This window comes from Motacilla alba, chromosome Z (genome assembly GCF_015832195.1).
Source record: "Motacilla alba alba isolate MOTALB_02 chromosome Z, Motacilla_alba_V1.0_pri, whole genome shotgun sequence".
NCBI classification, from domain to species: domain Eukaryota; kingdom Metazoa; phylum Chordata; class Aves; order Passeriformes; family Motacillidae; genus Motacilla; species Motacilla alba.
This window is the reverse complement of record NC_052046.1, coordinates 4,664,195-4,686,717: the sequence shown is the minus strand read 5'-3', so window position 1 is coordinate 4,686,717 and position 22,523 is coordinate 4,664,195. Positions and strand designations below refer to the sequence as shown.

Genomic DNA, 22,523 nt, shown 5'->3' with positions numbered 1-22,523 from the left:
ATTTTTAAATTTCAAACAGACTTTTGTAAGAGTGATACAGATGATGAAGTTCAGAATTTCCCAGAAGATTGTTTGTGTTTTCAACAGGAGTACCACTTAAAGATCAAAATCATGTAAATGAAAGCGGGTGTGCTGTGTCTCATTTAGATCTGGGGGTCTATTCCATTGCTCATAGAGAGTGGAAAGCACTGTGGTGGTCTATTTCATGTAGTTGCAGTCAGCTGACAGGTAAATACTGTATCACTGTGTTTGGTAATTCCTTAAACCAAACTGTAGCTGCTGCTTGTGACCATGAAACAGCCAATGTACTGTGGAAAGGGCTGGAGTTATTTTGTTTATTTTACTGCTTGAAATGTAAGTCAGCTCTTGCAGTGTGAGTTATTACCTGTGCTCAGTGTTGTTGGACAATTTTATAAATTTACGTTCAATTCCTGTAGGTGACTGCAGTCTAATTTCAGTATGACCAAAATTTTCTGTACAAGTGGGGCCTGTGTCCCGGATGCCTTTGTTTGCCAGTTAAAGAATTCATGTAGGCTGCTATGACAGCCAGTGTTAAATCTAACATCTCTGATAGGTCCTAGATTTAATATGCACAGTAGTTTCATCAGAAACTACTGTTGACTGTGTTGTAATTTGAGTTTGCAAAAAATCAGAGATACTTTGTGCATAGTCTTCTACCAGTTTTATCTTGCTTCTCTCTGTATCTAGTTCCTTTGATGCGTAGGCTTCTGCAGTTGCATGCTCTTGCACCTTTGGTTGGAGGCAACATTGAAAAGATTTTCTTAGAAAAGCAAACTTTTGCTAACTCACATCATTATTTTGTGTGAGTATGATTTAAGAGTTAGGGAAAGAATGTGGAGAAACAGATTGCTGGAACAGCAACTAAATGTTTCCTGTCAATAATAATAGCTGAAGTTCTTCAGGACAAACTCAAGGCAGTCTTTTACATATTGGTCTTCTGTAGCTGTGCAAAAAATATAGGACCAAAAATGTGCCATGTAACTTGTTTCAAAATCAGAGATGCTTTTTCTCCTCCTAATTCTGACAGCTTATGTTTTTCCATTTAATACCTCATTCTGGGCTATGGGATAACAAACCAAATGGAATTAAAAAGGAAAAAGTTACTAATTTTTGGTGCCCTTGGACATCACATTAGCTTTTGTAGGACTGCGTAAAGAATAATTTTGTCTTTGCTTGTGAAACTTAATAATTTTGTGGTATTAACTTTAAAATGTAATCTTACTGCTAAGGATTAGACTCTGTACCTCAATTATTTTTGGTTTGCTGTGGAGGGAAGTGACTTGGTCATTTGTAATAGATTGTAACATTCATGTAGATAATTGATCCCTTTTGACCCATTTTATGTGGAAAAATTGTAAACAATTAAATGGGCTTTCTCAAACAATAGCGTAAAAAGGCGCTTTTGCTAAATAGATTAAGGAAGCAATTAATTGTTTAAGATGACTTGCCCCTAGGAGTTCTTTCTTGCTTATCCTATAATTGTGTCGCTTTTTGATCTGATCATTTTAAATTTGTTTTGATGTGACCTTTTGCATAGTGCTTCCTTGTTGATTGGAATTACATGCACACAGCAAAAAATTGAATACGTCTGTCCTTTCCTCTTCTGTTGCTGTGGGGTGGAGGGAGGGAGAATGTATCCTTGATAAAGAAAGGAAGGAAAGCATTAAGGTATTTTTCTCATTAAAATACAGTTACACTTTTGGAATTGGAAGTGGTACACTATAAATTATTGAGGCAATGCAAATACAATGCAAAGATTTCATTTCTGAGCTCCATTGTAGCAATGTGTTAATATGAGCACTGCTGTGAACCAGCTTAGTAATATATTTCCTTTTGCAGAGTGCCTTAATGCCTGCTCAGTTATTCTTCAAGACAGAAGATGGAGGCAAATATCCTGTAATTTTTAAGCATGGCGATGATTTACGTCAAGATCAGCTTATTCTTCAGATCATTTCACTCATGGATAAGGTGAAAATTATTCATCTATATCCTTGTCTTTCTGTTTTCTTGATTTTCCTTGTCAAAAGCAAGACTGTTAAACACTGTTAATGCAGCTTATCTTGCTGGTAATTCCAGAGTTCTCAGATCTCTAGGTGGTCTTTTTTTCTTTTGTGTATAGAAATGCAATTACCCTGTGTAGATTAAGAAAAAAAATACAGAATTGCCAAACAAGCTCTCACTCATTATCAGTTTCAGTGAAGAACAATGGAGATCAATGTCCAATACACATCCTTTTAGTAATAGAATCTGCCTTTCTGTTGCATTAATCTTTCCTTTTGTATATTGTTTTTTTTCCAGCTGTTAAGAAAAGAGAATCTGGATTTGAAGCTGACACCCTATAAAGTGCTGGCAACTAGTACGAAACATGGTATGAATAATTTATTTCCTAAAAATACAGTATGGAGAAGAATCTCTTCCCCCTTGTGTTCTTAGTGTGTAAGAAAGTCTTGTTAGAGTTTAAGCCATGGAAGTAAACAGTCTGAGTCACTACAGTGTTCCATAGGTGACTCCTGGATTTAGGAGTAAATGGCAATCAGCAGTTACCAATCTTTGCTGCTGGGCTTGCAGTGTGATCATGAATAAATAACCTAACACTTCTATTTGCATGAAGTGGAGGAGAACAACAAAAAGTCAAACTTTTCTACTTATAGATACATTCTGGATAAATATTTAGAAAGCCATCAACATACTTTAATCTTGAAAACTTGTGAAAACACACCTTTGGCAAGTTAATTTGGTGTTAATGACAAGTTGTTTTAAAAGTATTGAAGGCAGGAGATTGGAAAATGGGACCAAAAAAGTGGGGTTTTTTCCTATGAGAAGCAGTTGAATGACTGTGGAATAGTTCTGTCCTTTCAGAAATATGTATTACAGAGTAGTTTGAATGTTCTGTGCATTGAAGATTTTCTCTTTTGGCTGTTTTCTGTCATAGGCTTCATGCAGTTTATTCCATCAGTACCAGTTGCAGAAGTTCTTGCTACTGAGGAAACTATACAGGTATGTGATGGGGGAGTTGTAAATTGTCTACTGATCAGTGTAAGCTGAAGGTGTAGATCTTGTGCAAAAATCTTACTCTCTCAGCTGATTTTTTGATCTCTTAGAAGACAAATAACAGCTGGAAGCATTTGGGGTTTGTTTAAAAAGGTATACACAAATGACCACTTGAGTATCTCGTGTTCTAAAAGTAACACTATTTAAATAAATTACAGTGGAGTTTAGTTATGATACTGAAATCCTGGCTTTGCTGTAATGACGAATGGCAAACATCTGACACTTTTTGCTGCATGTTTTGTTTCAGAGTGTTTGTCTTTCATTCATTTGACCTTGTCAAAATATGCTTTGATTAGTTCTTTTCTTTTGTCAATGAAACAACTAAATAATTCATTCGTATAATTTCTGAAGCCTGTTTCCCCTCAAGAGAGATGTATAGGTACTGTAACTCGATTTTGTTAGCAGATTTTCTTAATTCTCATGGATTTGAGTGGAGGCACACAACTGAATACTGGCACACAAAACTCATAGTGGTTTCAATCCCAGCACACAAGCTAGATAGCAGAGCTCAGCTGGTTGAGCTAAATATAGCTGGGTAAAAACATACTAAATTGCTATATGAGGTGACAACCAAATAGATTTTTTTAAAGAAAATAGAGCATGTTTATTTGGATTTGATTTTTCACGGTGATTTTTTTTCTTTTGTGTAGGTGATACTGAAGTTTCCATCTTTCTGTAGCTCAGTAACTGTGAGCCAAAGCAAACTAGCTCTCAGCTCCTATAAACTACCTATGTTAAAAATAGAAAGATCTAAATTGTTTATAATTTTTCTTTATCATTTGCTTAACAAATAAGCTTACCAAATTCTTACCACATATAAAAAATTCTTGTCACTAATCAGTGACCAGCATCAAGTTAGATAAGTTGGGGTTTTTTTAGCTTTCCATATAGGTTGTGATAATGTACATCTGCACAGTCAATAATTTTAGAGATTATACAGTGCTTTCTTGACAATCCTTTGTAATCTTGGAAGTGTACTATTCATGATTCATTCCATTACATGTTTTTAAAATAATGTGTTTAGAAATGCCTATGAAACTGTTAATTTTCAATTCCTTAGAACATCATGTGACTGGAAGTAGGTGCCCTGTTGTTTCAGTTGCTATGCAGACATAAGGAGCAATTATTCCTGTGAAAGAATTTTTAATCTAAGTAGACAGTGCACCGGAAGAGTGAGATTTTCTGTGCAGAAACATGATAAAATAGCTGGGCATTGTAGGCCAAGGAAATGAAAAGTAATTGAACACTTTCAGGTGTTCCAGAAGTTTAGTTTACTCTTTTTGGAAATACTCATTTTGGGTTTTGCAGCAGTTCTACTAAAGATGAGTATTATATATGTAGTAGTTATATTCTATGTAACTACTATATTAACTATTGAAAAGATTTAAAACCAGTAATACGGTGCTGCCTGGTGAAACGCAGATCTCCAGGAGAGAAAAGGTGTTTTGGTGTTTCAGTGTTACTTACCTGTTATCAACAACCTTAAAATTGCAGTTCATGTTTTAGAAGTTCATTTACATAAGTGTCTTAGTTTTTCATTATGATTTTAGTAACTTAGATGCTGTCCAGGGGACTACTACACTCTTCTTACAGTGCTTCCTTAGATTGTGCTTACTGGAAGAAACTTTGCTTAGGCTTGGACTTAACTGAGTTTTCTCTTACTCAGGAAGGTTAAGAGGATTGTTTGGCCCTGCCCTCATTTCACAGGAAATTCAGATTTTCCGTATGATGACTTAGGCTCATTTTCTTTTTAAACTCAATAGCAGCAGTTGATTTTATTGAGGAATAGGGAGACATATAAGGATGCTAAACCATGTCAGAGCATGCTCCCCAAATGTAGTTATAAAGCAACACTGTTAATCCTGTTTTAGTTTTTGTTGACATGACCTAAACAGTTTGCTTTGGAAATATTGTCATTGTTTCTGATTAGTAACTTTTGAGTGCATTGTTAATTTTCGGAAATACTTAATAAAGGACACTGCTTTTCAGTTTCTGTGTTGAATATAAGAATATGATGATTGAGACAGGATATAAATAAAGTGATATTAAATTAGATCTTACGAGGTGTTTTGGGGGTGGTTGTAAGTTTACCAGGTTGTTATAATGGCCATGTGTGGTCTTGATTTAAATTTTCTTTTTTCTTAAAGACCCAGTTTCTTATTATGTGGAATAACTAAATATCTTCCTGGCATTCTCTCCAGAACTTCTTCAGAAAACATGCCCCCAGTGAGACTGGCCCTTACGGAATCAGCGCAGAGGTGATGGACACATATGTTAAGAGCTGTGGTGAGTTGCAATCTAACAGCTGGTAACTTCTTACATGAAGTCTGAAGGGTATGGTGGATGAGCTATTAAGTTATTTCAGTTTAGGTGGCTGCAGACAGGGCACTGTGCATGTACTTGCTGTCAGAAATGCAGTGAAAAGAATAATTTTGAGCTGGGCTTGTCACACACAAGACTGCTCTTGGTGGTTCTTCAAGGAGAGTATGAGTTAAATACTCTTTGCTTTCCAGCAGTAATCTTATCTCTGCCCTCTCTGTATTGTGAGTCGGGGTCTTCATAATGCAGGGACACGTAAAGCACTTACGTAATGATAAATCATCTGTATCAAAATTCTGATTGGTTTTGAAAACATTAGGTGTATTGGGAGCTGTGGTTACATTTGTATGAAAAGAAAAAATTGGTAGTGTATTTCTTGTTCAGTAAGCTGATGACTGTGTTAAAGTACCACAGTTGTTGTTCATAAAATTAAAAAAACCTTCATTCTAACAAAAGAAAAAAAAAAAAAGAGCATTCAGGTGTGACTCCACAGTATCTTCTCCTTTGCCCTTCTCTTTCTTATGGTGCAGTCTTTAGAATTTCTTCAAACTGTTGTGGTTAGTGGGTGAAAGCCACAATTAAAACAGTTTTGCTTTTTATCACTGCTGATCTTGTGAATGCTGCTGACATGGATATCTAGGCTCATATCCATGCCTAATACTTGTTTACAGTGGCCTTAAAATAGCTTCAGTTCAAAACATGTACACTCACTTAGTTCAAAATATTTCAGCTTCTTTTGAAATACCTATATCCCAGTATTGAACTAATTTAGTGTTTAAAGTTTAGGCATGTAATTATATTGTAAGAAATTAAAATCCCAACAGTACTGAATAAGTTCTAGAGTTTTAGTATTTCAAACGTTCTTCATAATGCTGACTTTGATTATTCTTTGCCAGCACCACTCCTGCTCCAAGTCTCTGTGGTATATTTATTGTTAGTGAATTAGAGCTAAAATAATTTAATATGCTGTTGTTAATTGTGTGGAACTTGTTTCTCGCCAGGAAAGGTACTCATACTGATGTTTACAATTTACTTTTTACAGCTGGTTATTGTGTGATTACTTACATCCTTGGAGTTGGAGATAGACATCTGGATAATCTGTTGCTAACAAAAACAGGTAATTCTTTTTTAGCAGTATAATTTTATAGCAACAGTTGTTTAATTTCTAATGTGTTGGTACTTTTTCATTGTATTTTCCTTGTGAATATAACCCACTGAGTATTGCAGACTAGATTATATTTTAAAATGTAAGTTGTATTGGCTCGTTTAAGGTAATATTTGCTCCATTGTGTAATAAGAAGATGATTTCTTAACTAGAGGAAATGAAGGAATTGAAAATAAAACTACTTCAACTATTATAATCACTGCTGTGGAATAAAAGGGAATTTCAGTTGTTTTCATTGAAAATGAGTTCATGTGTAGCTGCATGTGCTTCACAAAGTTTTGACAAATAACATTTCTTATAGGGGAATGTCTTTTTGAATTGTTGTTTGGCTTATTTTTACTTGCTTGCTTACTTTTGAACTACAGCTTCCCTAGGAGTTCTGGTTGCTTGAATACCTTCATTACGTAGTGGTGGAGAATTAAGAGTTGTGGTTAAGTGTTTATTGTGAAGTGAAACATTTATTGAATGAGAAACGTTTAAATAAAAAAAATGTTGTTTGGAAAAAGAGACCCATCCACGTGGAAGGCTTGTTAGTTACAGGTAAGGCTGAAGCATATACCGCTTTTACCCATAATAGTCTTGTCTGAAAGAGTAGAAAATTTACAGTTGGTCTTGATTAGGGTAAAAGGTCTTGCTCTAAGCTCATGGGGGAACAACTAAAACAAGTATATTTTACCTTATCAGTTTGAAAATATACAAAGTCATTTAAAGATCTGTCTTGAGAGGTCTCTCATTTATCTGTGGTGGTGGGTATAAGTCTTTCCATAGCAGGCTCTGCTTGCATGCTGATAGTAGAAATAGTTCAGTGTTTTGATTTGGGATAAAGTGCATCTTACCTGTCTGTGTTAAGTACAGCATGGTGGCTTTACTGTAAGGATTTGGGGAGTACAGCAGAGGGCAGTGCGCATCCATCGTACATTCCAAGTCTGACAACCCACGGTCTGCCGCAAAGTGAGGGCTGGGCTTTTGTGAGCTATCAAGGGAAATCCTTATGTTCCCCATGTTCCAAGTACAACAAAGACTTGCTACCAAGGCTTGCTTCTTGCTACTGAAAATCCCTTAGCCTTAGGTTAGAAGCAGCTAATTTCATTCTTCTCCTGAAGAAAACATCCTTCAAAATCAGACAACCCTGTATGCATCCTTTCTTGATGATATTCATGAACTGAAGTTTTCCAGTAGAGTAAAGAATGCTCGGTACCAGCTGTGGGTTCATATATTTCTTACCTCTTACCTGTAACATACAGATGTCCATGTTTATAATAGATACAGTATAATCTAAATATTAAGCAGTAGATACAGAAGTTCATAGAAACATATTGTTTTCTAAACATTAGAAATGTGTTTTTTTGCATGAGATGTTAGTTATCTAATGAAATAATTTCTGTTGTCTTTCATTACTCTTTCATGCCTATAGTTCTAGAAATGGAGTGGCTTTTTTGTAGTAGTACTCTTGAAAATGACATCTGGATTTTCATGTTTTTAAGTACTGTATCATTATACTTCAAGGAAGGCTGTAGAAGTGTGTTTGGAAGGAGATACGAGGAACCTTCAGTCAAAACATCTGTCAGTAATGTTAAAAATTACAAAAAGACTTGCATCAGTTTCATAAATGTGTCTTGGCTGGTAACCCAAAGACCACATTATATACTCAGTATTCCATGATATAAATTATTTATTTATTTATTTATATATATTTATTTTCTCTGAAAAATTTGAACTTTTTACTTCTCATGGAGACAAAATGCATTTTCACTTGGTCTGTGTTTTAAAATCTAATTTCTAAATCCATAGCAGATATTACTGTGGTTTGTGGATACACTTTCTCAGCTGTATCCTCAGGTTTAGGCAACATCAGTGCCTCCTTTTAGGATTACAGACTGATTTATATATTGAAGTTGGCATCTGATTTAACAGCTAACATTCCTTTTGTTGCTTTGGAAGGAAGATCTGGGTGGTTGTGAAGCTGGATTGTGATATACGAGGTGTAGCATGTTAACGTCCATGGAATATGCACTTTGCTATTATATTGCAATTACGCCATGCCTTCCCCAGGAACATTTTGTTCTGCAGTTCTTACATTCTCTGATTTGATTGTAGAGTCAGGATCTAGGTACTAATAAAATACCGAGATATGGATGTCTTCATATCTGCAAGGCAGTCACATTCATAACTAAGGACAGTTAGAAAGTATTTCAGCTTTCATAGGCAAGTTAGAGGTATCTTAGTCATTTCATCTTGCTTTGTAGACATGCAGAGGTTTCACAAAGGTCCAGGCTATGTGTAGATATTGTAGGATATCCTAGACGTTCAAATGGCTTTCTTGATAGCACTGCTTATGTGTGTTTCTGACCCACTTACTCTCACCCTAGTGATGACCAGCTTATCTTTCAGTAACCTCTGGTCACTCGCATGAAAATGCAAGTTCCCAAAGTACAGGGGCTTTGACCTGAGCCATACACTTGACATTGCTCTGTAGCAGGAGGGAAAATTGCTATGTGGATAAAATTATGTTATTAATATCTAAGAGGAGGTCAAAGACTCGGTGCTCAAAACATGTAAACGGCATTTGCTTTTGGCATCACGAGTAAATAGATGAAAGCACTGGTGGGCTGTCTTCTCATTTAATGCTTAGAGGTAGAACTGTGGTCACCACCTGACACCACATTTTTTTTCAGTCTCGGTTAGAAAGGGTTACCAGGAAAGACAGCAAGGACCTGAACAGATTCATATATGAATTACATATAATGACATGAATGACACCATGTGTTTGTACTTCCTGTATTTTTCCGTCAAAAAAATCTATCCCAGGGCAGGTCTGAGATGGTAGAAATGGAAAACCTGCACGATTCAAACATTCACTCTCTATCAATACTTAGACAAGTACATTGTTAAATACCTTTATTAATGTTACAAAATACTGTAGTATGTAAAATGCAATTTTTACATATGTTTTTAAATGTTACTGGTCTTGATAGAGGGACATCCTTATTTAAAAAAAAAAAAACAAACAAAAACTAATGCATACTTTTGTCCTTTAGATTTCTCTCTGGAATTCCATTTTCTGTGGTACTTATTATTAAAAAGAACATAACCTTTTAGCTTTTGATCTGTTAAAACACTTTTTCTTCTAGGTACTTTGAACAGCCTTTGTCATCTAGTTATAAATATCAGACCTGTTTCTTTCTTATAATGTGCCTGAATGGAATGTATTTTGAGAATGGACAGCTTGGGGAGGGGAGGGAGGTGAGTTATAATGCTTCAGACAAGCTGGGCTCATACGAGTTACATGGGTGACAGTGTTAAACTTTGCCTCCATCTGTTGCTGCATACTGACTTCAAAACCTGTATCCTGAATAAGTGCTTAAAAATTCACATTACTTTCATTGTTGTGTAATCTTAGAAAAGTTGTAAGATGCTGTTTATGAAAGTAAATTAGGCATTCTGATTTTTTCATCATGCCAGTGGTCTGTTAGCAAAAGAGAAATTTTGACAGTAACATTAGAATTTGCTGGGACAGCCAGAAAAAATACCCCATCCATCCAGTCATTTTCATTGAGGACTTTTCACCCCATTGCTTCAAATTTAAAATACGAATTTAGTTAAAATAATAACTGAATTGTATATTTTTTTACATGGGTCAAGTTAAAATAATAGTGGTGCCTGAGGGTTACAGAGGAGTAATGAAATTTTTGCTTTGGTTTACAGATTGTGTTTGGGTTTAATGCTTTTTTTGTTCTTTCCCAACAAAACAGAGTAGTTTGAAATCATTTGCTTTTTTTACTGTGAAGAGACAATTGCCATCAGACTTACTTTATTTCAGTAATTGCATCTAATTTGCTCTGTCCTCTGCATTTTAAGGTTTTCAGAGTTCTGTCTGGTTTTCAGTGTTTTTTCCTAACAAAATGAAACTATTTCTGTGCTGCTCTGTAGGCGCTTTCTCCTGTATTAAAATCTAACTATTAGCAGTGAAAGTAATGGACAGATCACCCTCTCCAGCTGCAGTCAGGTGTTACTGGCTATTGCAAGGACCAGGTATGAATTTTTATTCTCTACAGGTCCATGCATCACTTAATCAAAGATCACTGAAAGAAAGTCAGACGGACTTTGAAATCCCTGATACCCTGACTGGTAGTCAGAGTAACTTCCATGTTTTGTGCCATACCCATGAAGTCTCCAGTGGCCTTTCCTCTTTATTCCATATGTTAGAAAACCAGGTGTTGAGTGGAAAAAGGTAGTCAAACTCACAGAAGAAAATAATTAAAAAAAACAAAAGCTCAGAAGTACCCAATAGTATCAACTCTTAGATTTTGGATTAAATAATTTTATATGTGCATGCTGCTTAGTCCTGGAAGCTTCTCATCTTCTTCCAGTCAGTAAATGCTTTGTGTCTTTCTTTTTCTGCAGTAAAATAAACGGGGAGGGCAGGGTGATTTGATCTGGGTGATGAGATCACGGTGATTGATCAGGGTGATGAGATCTGTTTCACGTTGTCTTAAGTAAAGGCTGATTTTAGTTTAAATCATGACTGAAACAAACAAACAAAAAAAAAAAAAACCCTCACCTTTATGATTTAGCACTCATTTGGTAAGTCATTTTTAGAACTCATTTGAGTAGTAAACCAAAGTACAGGTCCAGTTTTGTCTGTAATTTATAAGCACATCTAAAGATTAGGAGCCCTTTACATTAAGACGTAATAAATTGGAAGAAGTTGGATTGTGGTAAAACATGATAATCTGACAGATGGAAGGGGTTATGCTGAGTGAAAATTGTTACATTCATTAATATAATGAAAGTGGAATAGTCAGTGTAACACCCTGATACAAATGGCACTTGGGATGATCACGTGAGAGACTTGCAACCTTTTTATCTTGGTCTTAAAGATATGAAATCATTGAGTTTATTACTTGATAAATTTATTATATATAGGCATAAATAAGAATATAAATATCATCTATTTTCAGTATTAAATATATAGCAAATTTAATTTGTCCAAAGCAGGCTTGTTCTTCACTTGTTCAGTTAAGTCCTGGAGGGCAACACAAGGCAGGTTCCAGTGTCAAAATCCCTAGAATTTCAGTGCTCCCTCAGGCTGCTCCTGGTGTAGCACCTTTGTGCAAGCACCAGGGAGAGCCTTTTGTCCATGTTCTGTGGCATGGTGTGCTGGTTTAATTGATCTTGGAGGAGCTGAATTAAAATTAATCAAGACTGTGTTTAGTAGACAGGTTTGAACGGTTTAAAATAGACTTATTTAAATGTGAGCTTGTACATACATTTTAAGTCAGCCTAAAAAACAGCTGAATTTTGAAGTACAGCTAGGAAACCTATAATGTTAATGCAAGATGGCCTCATCTTTCTAAGTGTCTATCACTCAATTATTGAAATATTTTGGAATGTTTTAGATGTATTTGTTACCAGTGTAAATTATTAATTATCATCTTTCATTTCTTACCTCCAGAGCAAACTGAAAAAAAATATTTTCTGCTACAAGGATTACTGTTTTATTCAAAATGTTGTCTCTTGACTCTTCAAGGTGACAGGTTTGAATAAGTGAACAGAAAGCAAGTCCCCAAAACTTTTCAGTTAAACATTTTTTCTAGCTTAATGATGAAAGGTTCTGTATGTAGTTACTTCAAAAATTTGGTGTACAAAAATGAGTTCTAAAAGAATCTCCTTTACCAGACCAGAAAGAATATATTTAAGGAATGTTTTTTAATATCACAGTTAGTTATGCAAAATGTAATGGTTGTGGCATTGATCAGTCAGCAAATACTTTTCCTCATGTTGAGGATACTTGTGATCTTTCTTTGAAATTGGACTGTCATGGAATTCATTTCTTGGATTGAAGAAGAATGCTTATGACAGATCTCAAAAAGCCTTTTCTATTGATACTACATTATTATCCAATGAAACAGTCAAAGACAGATGATTAACTGAAAAATATGACTGCTCCAATTTTTTTCCAAGAGCACATAGAACCTAATCTTATGAAATCTTAAATTCAATACACAAGCTGCAAGTTAAAATATCCCAAAGCAAATACACCCCTGTCTGTAATGATGCTCAGTTCCAAAATTCTGAAGCAAAACTCTTTCTTCTGTGCTGTGTTTGTCTAGATAACAATCATGCTAATAATTTTCTACCTTCTTGTTTAAAAGATCTTCTGTCGTGTATCTGCATGCATATCTGCAATCTCACCATCTTTTTGTAATATAGCTGTGGCATGGCTCAAGTCATTGCTTAAATTACACATTCCAAACTGAAAATACATTTGCAGAACACATTAAGAGACATTTTTCTGCTTAACATGGACAGTATTTAACTGAGTCAAGATTATTCCTAAAAAAATGGCTACCTCAGAATTATGGATTGTTTTACTTTTATTTCTATTAACACATCTTTTTTATGTATGTATTATATATTTATTCTTCAGTTAATCTAAATATTTTAGGTTTTTTGAAGTTGCTAGTGAACTGAAGTTTACCGAGGGAAGTTCAGTGTTCATTTTGCCACCGATAACATCTCACGTGTAGTTCAGTGACATTGGAAAGGAGCGCTCCGCATTCTCCCCAGTTCATGTGTGAGCATTATGGTGAGCAGCATGGCAGGCTCTTGATAGGAGGGGCAATTGCACTGTGCATTTGAAGAGAGGAGGCCTGTACAAGTTTTTGTTAATGCTGCAGAAGCGTTCTAAATGCAGTCAGTTGAACTGAGAATGGAAACATAGTGACCAAACGAGGTAATTTATTTTAGTACTGGAAAAGGGTATGACAAACTTTTCAGTGGATTTGAAATCCAGGTTCAAATTTCAAGTTGCAGATGTTTCTTCAGTGTATTTCAAAACCATTGATAATTTTTGACCCTACTTGAACAACTCAAAAGACTTTTGAAACAGCATTGAACTCATCTTTGGTGTTCAGTGGCTTTGAAAGGTTGTTTATAGGATTATGAATCTTACTTTCTCTTTGTTGTATTGGTTGTATGTTAAATTTATCATATTTCATGCCTCAGCAACCAAATGCAAAACACACATTGCACAGCTTTAATGTTTAAATTTGCTAACAAGTTATAAAGAAGGTGCTAAGAATTAGTAGTATCTATTACGTAAACTGAGCATTTAGTATCTACTGACCAGTTTCAGTATTGGTACAGTCTTCGTGAATGTATTCCACATGTTTAATAATCAAAAAAAAGCTTTAATTTTAAGTCAGCTTTGCTTCTTTAAAACCATAATTTCCAGTTAACAGATGAAGATAAAAAATACACTGTTATAAACCTTACATAAAATTTTCTGGGACCTACTTGCTATCTTCTTAATAATTATATCCAAGAACTTTTATTATGTGCAGTGTTTGCCTTTCCTTCTTTTGCAGGTAAACTGTTTCACATTGACTTTGGTTATATTTTGGGCCGGGACCCCAAGCCCCTTCCTCCCCCGATGAAGCTGAACAAAGAGATGGTGGAAGGCATGGGAGGCACCCAGAGTGAGCAATACCAGGAGTTCCGTAAGCAGTGCTACACAGCCTTTCTCCACCTCCGCAGGTAACAGCACTGGCTTTATGCCAGAACTCATGAGAGCCACTCTAAAGCAGGAGAGGACACCAGCAAATGAACTGCTGAAATGTTTCTGTTGAAAATTGAAAGCTTGTTTAAATGTGAACACAAGAATTTTTATGAAACAAAGGAATGAAAACATCGCAGTGTTGGTGTAATGTGGAGGGTGAATGTAATTGTTCAAGTTAAAGCCCTCAATTTTGCTTGTTTAATAACTTAAATAGCTTCATTTCATAACTCAAGTGGGATATTAAATTATATTTCTTTTCGGGTATGTTTTTGCCCGTAAGCTTCTTTTCCTCTGATTATTGATGATCAAGGAACTGTCATTTTAATTTATGTCATTACACATTTGCTGCTTTATCTTCCTCCAGTTTAAATTAGTGATGATCAAATTCTTTGGCTTGAAGATGACACACACATATGCTTAGTTCAGTTCAGCTCCTGTGGGACAAAAATTAGCAACTTGTAGTGACAATCAAGCATGTTAGAGATTTCTTTAAATACCCAGAATTGTGGCAGCTAAAAACTCTTTAGGCTCTGGTGTCTGTGAACCAACAGATCTTTCTTTTACATTTAGAATCAGCTTCATTCTTTTGCAGTGACTGTATTACTTACCCATTAACTTTCTGAGCCAAGTAGCTCATTTTTGTTCTGTTTGAATAGAGGAAGGTAAGCACTCCTGGTCTGTCCAGGGATTTGATTTAGCATGTGTTCAGTGAAGAGAAAAGATTTTCATTTTAATACCAAACATTACCTAAGAAAACTTTCAAGTATGTGTAAGAAATTGGCAATATGGTAAGCTTAGGTGAAAAGAACCTGGAATATGGAGAGCAGCCCATCCTACAAAATAAAATGCTGCATGTAGTTCTTTGATACAAGGAGGAAGACTAAAGAGTTGGTCTAGAAACTGGAGTTCTTAATGGGTTAAAAAGCCATTCAACAATTTGAAAAAATAGTGGCATGTTGTCAACAAGCAATATTTGTGTCTTCAGAGAGCAGTCCAACTTCTGAACTTTGCTTAAAGCTGTTTTGTAATGCTGTATTTATTTGTCATATACTTGAGTTGTTTTTGTTTAAACCTAGCTGTTTCAGTGGAAAGGTCTGTTGTGTCAATGAAAGATTGTTCATTGAATTAATTTATGTAATGATTGGCTACAAAGACCATCATTAGATGTATAGTATAATGGTAATTTGGGTATACAACTAAACTGTAACTCAAGATGGTTTTATTTTAATGTCTGGAATTGTAGTTGTAATTATAGTATCACCAATATTTGCTCACTTTATTGGAAAATAGTTTTACATGGTTCTGGATAAATACCCTTAAGGCTTTCAACAATACTGTATGATAATATTAAAATTACTGTAACTATTACTTTAAGCAGCTGGAACTAAAAATAATTAAGATTAATTTTAAAAAAAGAATAATTGGTTGTGGAACTTTAGTTTTAACAGTTCTGCATATTCACATACAGACAGATCTTCTGGCCAACTAGTGTGAAATCATAACCTCTGATAGCTAAGACCAAATGCAAACTCTGTCATCTCCATGAGGTTGTGCTTTATTTTAGTTACTTATTTCCCTGAGAATAACCAATTCTCTACATATTTCAAGTACTGTATTTTGGTGTATCAGGATTCCCGGTGGAATGGATGTTGCATAGTGAAAAAAAATACAAGGAATTTTAAAGCTACAAGTGAAAGAATAGTTTTGTCTGTTGTTTCTGGTTGTAAGCAGTTTGGCATATGATCATTATTGTATGTTCTTTACTTAGTTTGGGGGATTTTCTTGGGGAGTAGGAATAAGGAGATGCTTTCTACTTTCTTGAGTAACAGTAATCAGTCAAGTGTCTTTGTCAGCAGTGCTGTAGTGAAGGAGCAGCTGCTGCATTGTGAATGTGTTGCAGGGCAAATTGTGGCTGTCAGCAGTACTTGGGCTGTAGCAGCATCTTGTGTTTTCGTTATATGTGTTGAGCCTGTTTAAAGATGTTTAAATCCTGGTACATGTCAGCATTTCCTTTCCATCAAGAATTTCCTGCTTACACATCTTCAGCAGGTTCCGTAGTATCACAAAATGGTTCATTAGTCCCACCTCCCTGCTCAAGGAGGGTCATCCCAGAGCACATGGCACAGGGTTATGTTCTGGAAGTTCTGGAATATCTCCACTGAGGGAGACTCTGCACCTTCTCTGGGAAATCTGTGACAGCCAAGTATCCAGTCAAAACAAATTAGATTTTTTTTCCAGAGTGAAAATTGCTCTACATTGTTTTGTACCTTTCAAGTAAGGGTTTCCCCTGCATTAGTCCTGTGAGAAGCTTGCTCTTCAGTTTGAGTTACTTGGCATAGGTAAGGGCAGAGGAATAGGAGGTAAGTTGGAGTAGGGGAAGAAGCTGTAGTTTGGCCTGAGATTTCTTTCTCTGTGTGGGTGGGATTATCCAGTTGGCTGGAGTAGTTTTTCTCCAGTCTGTTCTCAGTTTAGTGACTGAGGTTGCAGTCCAGATCTGAGTGGAAACACTGTGCAATAAGTGAAGTGGAAAGCTGTGATGCCCGTTGGGAAGTGCTGCTCCTTTGGAAAAATTGTAATGCAGGGTCTGGATAGTGTTGTAAAGCTGGGATTAGACGGTGAAGAGAGAAGAGCAGAAGTGAAACTGTGTAGGATCAGGTACATATTGACTGAGTTTGGACTGCAAGGAAATATTTTGCTGTAATTTATTGTAGCTAACTGTGACATGACAATGATTAGGGAGTATTCATGCTCTTGAGAAGATAAATTTGTCCTGGCGAGTCCCATGTTCCACTGAAAGAAAAGCAGTATCCTTAAAGCATTTTAAACTTAGGAATTTTAACCTAGACAAGGTCAGCAGGGCCTTAGTTTGGGACTGCAGATAACTGTATACCTTCCTGTCCTTGTCTTCATAGTGGATGTTTGTAGCTTCATATTTGGTAGAGTATTGCAGAGTCAACACCTGAAATATTTGATTGGTTTAGGACATCTATATGCAAAGGGTCTATTGAAAAAAATAAATAAAGGAATGCTTAGAATCAAGCAGATGTTTGAGATATTAACTTGAAAACAAAAGCTGCTGTTCTCAGAAAACATAGTAATGAGAATTTGACCTTTTGTCTGATGTGGGTTCATTTCTTGATATATGAGACCTTTTCTGTGTAGAAGTAGAATTTTCTTGTTGAATTTCTTTAACAGTACTTCATGTTTAAAACAGAAGTTAATCAACCTTCAGTGCAGCTGAATCCTCATTGATTTTATAAGTTAATTTGTACTGAGTTTGAAGAAAGCAAAGAGTAATGTGAGAAGGATTTAGGTTTCAGTTTAGGTACTTCCTTAAACCTCCTTAGAACTAGGAAAACCTGGCTCAGATTTTGTTCTGGCTGTGGATGGATGTCAGCCATTCCAGAGGCCTTTGTAATGTAGATGTCAAAGATGAGTGATATACCTTGCTTGACAATGGTGTTTGTGTTTTTACAAGTCAGGCTCTTAACTCAGGTGATTCAGCAAAATCTCTCAGATGAGTTTGGGCTGTCAATTCCCCAGCTGTAAACTTCATGGCATGTTTGCCAAAGCTGTTGCCTGTAAGAAGGATCGCAGTTAATTTCTGAGTTATAGAAATGTTGGGGTGAGGGCAGGGGACCGATCTGCAGATAGTGTAGTGAAAAATTCTTCCTTAATTTTTAGGGTTTTTTCCACTCCATACTCCCTTCCCAGATGACCTTTTCTTGATTCCCCCCCAAAATGAGTATCTTTAGGTGATCTTATTCTTCAAGAATAACCGTCTCTTAACTGGTATCTAACAATGATCCCTAGACCTTTAAAATCTTTTTTTACAAGCCTCCATCACATAAATAGCTCCAATAAGCTGTAGTGCTTATAAGCTCTTATCCTCTATGTGGTTGAAGAGCAAAAGGGACTCTGAGACTTCAAATTCTGTGTCAGTTTGAAGGGAAAACTACTGACAGAAGGTACCAGTAATCTAGGAGGAGACTTCAAAGCACATACCTGTAACATTTAAGCATGTTTAAAAAGAAATCTGCTAGTTTCAGGCAAGTAGAAGAAAAATTGATTAAAATCTGTGGTGTCTGTTCCTAGCAGCAGAGCAACCTGACTGCTATATTTCTTAGCCAGACCTGAAAAAAAAGGTAGAGTTAACTTTCCTTCTTTTCTTTTAATTTGTCATAAAAATCATTTTCCTGACTCCAGCTCCCTGCCCTTGGGGAAGTGAAGTGTAACTTCTGAAAGAAATAAGTCACTGAGGATTTCTAGCCAAACAGTTGATTTTAATGCTTTTCTTATAATGTCTTAAAACTTTTATTGGAATGTGTTAGGTAATGTTAGTTCCAGATAATAATAAAGTGTCAAGAGGTTGGAATTAAGGTTTCCTAGTGAGATGTCTTTTTTGAGCAGTATTTACTTTGTAAAATACAGCTATGAACCAGACCTTTTGTTTAGTTGAAATACTTTGCACTCCTTGCAATTGTCAGCTGATATATATTCAGCAGCTTCCTAATAAACAAGTTTTGCTGCTAAGAATTCACTTTCTGTCATCTGTGAAGCTCCTGGTTCTCTTAGCAAAGCAATATTTCAAATGGTGAAGTCAGTAACATATTGTGTGTCTTAAAGGGAACTAGATCTTTTTGCAGAGGAAGGGAAGTTCCAGTTTGTGTTGAACAGCTTGAAAGTTATCCTCTGGAAAAGAAACTGACAGCTAATTTTCTGCAAGGGCAAAATGATGTTCTTTAAAAAAAATCATCATGAGTGTTTCCAACACCATTTTAAAGCCAAAAACTGTTCTCTGATTTGTCTTTTAATGGTTATAGATGACATTTGCACTTCCTAAGTGTACTGTGCTACCACTATTACTGGAGCTTAACTGAGGAACTGAAGACTTTGATCTGGTTAAATATTTAACTCATTAGGTCAAAAGCCCTTGCAGTGATTGGAAAAACAATTTTTTGTACTTATGAAGACTTCATCTCTTTGAATATATATCATGCTGCTGTATCACTTAGTAATAGAAAATAACCTTTGTATCAGTATTCTAGCATACATTTATCCTAACAGAGGTAGAAAATGTCGTTACAACTTAAAATATATGAAATCATAGTTTATATTTCATGTGTCTCTGAGTAAATGTTCTGATGATTTTAGAAAACTGTAACAAAATCAGAGCATTTTATTCAATTTTGGCAGTTTAAGAGATTTTGAAGGTTAAACTTTGATAGTGTGTGTCAGCATCTCATGTTCTTTAACATAAATACTTTCAATTATTACTAAAAATGGATCTCTGAAGCATTAACAGTTCTTTTTAAGATGATGATGAGTTCTTAAATTAAGTTGTTTACAAAATGTCTTTTTACAGTTTACATCATGTTTTACCTAATTTGCTCTTCTGCTTAGGTATTCCAACTTGATCTTGAATTTATTTTCCCTCATGGTGGATGCCAACATTCCAGACATTGCTCTTGAACCTGACAAGACTGTAAAAAAGGTAAATGTGAAGCTTTCATTGTCTTTCAGTGACCCAAGGCATCTCATTACGAAATTTTCAGTCACTTGTGATGATGACTTATTTGTGTCTCACCTGAAAATACTTGCTTCTATTTTATAATCTTTGAGCAACTTCTTTTCGTCATTGAAGTTAAAGAAAGGAGAGTGTACTTGGAGAACACTTAGCACATGTGCCTTATGAATACAGAATGCCTTTTCATCATCCATGTAATGCTGCACACTCTGCTCTAGTGCTCTGTTACAATGAGTACTTTAGCTAAACACAGTATTTCCACCTTGTCAAACTTAGAAGTGAAGCAGTCAACACTGACTGTATCATGAAAGATTGTCCCATCTAGTCTAGAAACCTTTAAGACATGACTGGTTTTATAAAACCAGTCTTCTTCTAGTTATAAAACCAGTCTACTGAAGATCTAAAACCAGTAGGCTGGTATATCTTCATGAACAAGAAACTTCTGTTTATTGGGAAGGCAGACTTGTGTCCCATAATTCTAACTTTGTCCTTTATACCAGCTTCAGTCATTCTTCTCCATTTGGTGGTTGAGCAATAGTTGACATGAAAAATACAGGATACATCTCCATCTAAATTTCATTACACTTATATTTTAGACAAATGTTGGGTTTTTGTAACACAATTTATAGTAAAGGGCTATCTGTTTTAAATCTCCAAAAGACTTTGTGGAGCCTGTGTATCCAATGGAAATTAGTTCACTGTAATTTTTATTCAAGTGGTGGATTGTCTCTCAGATAGGCTGTTCTTCACTGTTTTCAAGAAGCTATGATAGCAGAGATTCAGAATCTTAAAATAAATATTTCATGTACTAATATAATTTCCTGAAAGAAAACTAAATTGTGACTTGCACAGATTTTTCCTTTTCTCTTCAAGGATACAGGTTTCCTATTTAGAGTTTCTTGGTTTCAAATCAATACTAAGAGCTCTTGCAGCGGTTCAGTTTCATGTCCAGGAAGCCAAGCTAGTCAAAAGTGCTATGTTTTGTAGTCAAGATGACAATCTTCACTCAACTGTTTTCCTGAGAAAATGACAGCAAGTTATTTCTTCTTATCAATACTCAAACCTCACCTCTGTCCTTAAATGCCCTAAAGATTGAATAGATTACTTACATAGAACATGGGAGATTAAAGCCTAAAGTAGGCAGCTGAAGTGGTTCAATACCTGCCAAGTTCTGGTAGTAATTACAGTTTTGTAGAGACATCTACTTTTCACAGAAGAGACCTTCCCAACAGTCTGCAAGTTCTGTCTTAAGAATTTCATCTTTATAAAGAAGATGCATTTGGCTCTGCCTAGCCATTGGAAACATGAGTGATACAGTAAGGAGGGGGAAGATCTTTTAGATTGCAAAGTCTACTAATAAATGCACCATAAATCTAGTAAATTTTGAAGTATGCATCAAAAGGTATAATGGGGCTAATTTGGGGTAAGTTTGTGCTTAACTTATATGGTCATCAGAAGCACAAACCAGTGGTTTCATTGAACTTCAGAAGTGCTGATTCTTTAATGTTTGCACCAATAAGTTTGAGACTTATGACACATTTTAATCTTACTCCTTACTGGTCTAGGGTTCCCTGTCATTTGATCACAGAATCCCAGAATGGCTTGGGCTGGAAGAGATTTTAAAGATGATCTCATTCCATCCCCCTGCCATGGGCCACTTCCACTAGGATAGGTTACTCGTGTGACAGTGTTGTTCATCCTTGCCTTGACTTGGTTCTTGTGAGCTCTGATATTCTTTAAAAAGAGTCTTCTTATACTTGCTGCTAATCAACATGCAATATCCTTGTTTCTTAACAGTATCTTGGCATTGCATTTTTGGTGGAAAACTCTAGAAATGCTGTCCAAGGGTATATGCTTTCAGTAATTAGTGATAATAGGATGTTGGCTGCTGTAAAATACTTGTAAAGGATGTTTTTAATATAGCAATAGTTGAGTAGTTCAGACTCTTCTAAAACTCTTTTACTCCCTGTAAATTTCCAATATAATTTTATTGACTTAACAAATCAAGGTATAGAATTGAAAGCCGGAAAGTCTTCTGTACAGCTGAGATGTATGTTACAGTTCACTTTTGTACAATAATTAAAAATCAAGATTATGTAAAGCATGACAGTATTGCATACATCTGGAGATCATGCAAAGCAGCAAAATCTAAAAGGAAATTCAGAATCACAGAGTATTCTGAGTTGGAAAGGATTCACAGGGATCATGAAGTCCAGCTGTTAAGAGAGTGGTCCATGTGGGATCAAACCCACAACTGTGGCATTACCTCTGCATGCTCTGACCACCTGAGCTCTGAATTAGATCTGTGTGGTTATTTCTAAATTCCATTACAAAGTAGAAATAACTTCTTTTCTTGCATGAAAAGAACACGAGCTTAGTTGTTACATGACAGATCATTGTTAGATTAAATGCAGCAGTTAGTTATTAGGATCCTGAGCTCTGGCAGTGGTGCAGCTTGGTGAACTGTGACTTTTACCCTCATGGGAGATTCCAGGCTGTCCATTCACAGAGGCTTTAAAATGTGAAGCAGTAAGGCAAATGTTTCTCCTAAGGAATGCAAATCACTTTGAGAGGGAAAGGTTCTACTTCTCTGGGTTCTTTTAAGTTAATTTAGAGTGTGCTTGTTCCTTTAAAGAAAAAACAAAACCCGCACAGTAAGGTATTGTCAGGAAGATAGCCAGATTGTTCAGCTCTCTCAAGTTCTGTTATCTTATATAAACTTTTGGTTTTTTCTGATAGCTCAGCTGTTTCTGAACCCTGTTGACAGTTTGGTCTTTTTGGTTCAAAGTTATCCTTCAAATAGACTCCTTACATTTGTGCAAAAATAATACAACATCCCGAGATCCCTTAAGAGTGGGTAAGCAGAGGAGCCTTCCATT

The 22,523-nt window shown here is 35.7% G+C and overlaps 1 protein-coding gene across 3 annotated transcripts in view; it reads left to right on the top strand.

The window, feature by feature from the left end:
* PIK3C3 (phosphatidylinositol 3-kinase catalytic subunit type 3) overlaps positions 1 to 22,523 on the top strand; it is a 66,331-nt gene that overhangs the window by 29,559 nt on the left and 14,249 nt on the right. For 2 of the 3 annotated variants that reach the window (XM_038123957.1, XM_038123958.1), the window contains 7 exons: positions 1,861 to 1,989; positions 2,320 to 2,389; positions 2,954 to 3,018; positions 5,274 to 5,358; positions 6,434 to 6,508; positions 13,927 to 14,095; positions 19,521 to 19,611. In XM_038123957.1, coding sequence (XP_037979885.1) covers positions 1,861 to 1,989; positions 2,320 to 2,389; positions 2,954 to 3,018; positions 5,274 to 5,358; positions 6,434 to 6,508; positions 13,927 to 14,095; positions 19,521 to 19,611 — 684 coding nt within the window. Of the gene's footprint in view, positions 1 to 1,860; positions 1,990 to 2,319; positions 2,390 to 2,953; positions 3,019 to 5,273; positions 5,359 to 6,433; positions 6,509 to 6,921; positions 7,097 to 13,926; positions 14,096 to 19,520; positions 19,612 to 22,523 lie in introns of those variants that run through there. The other variant, XR_005255212.1, reaches the window with a different exon arrangement.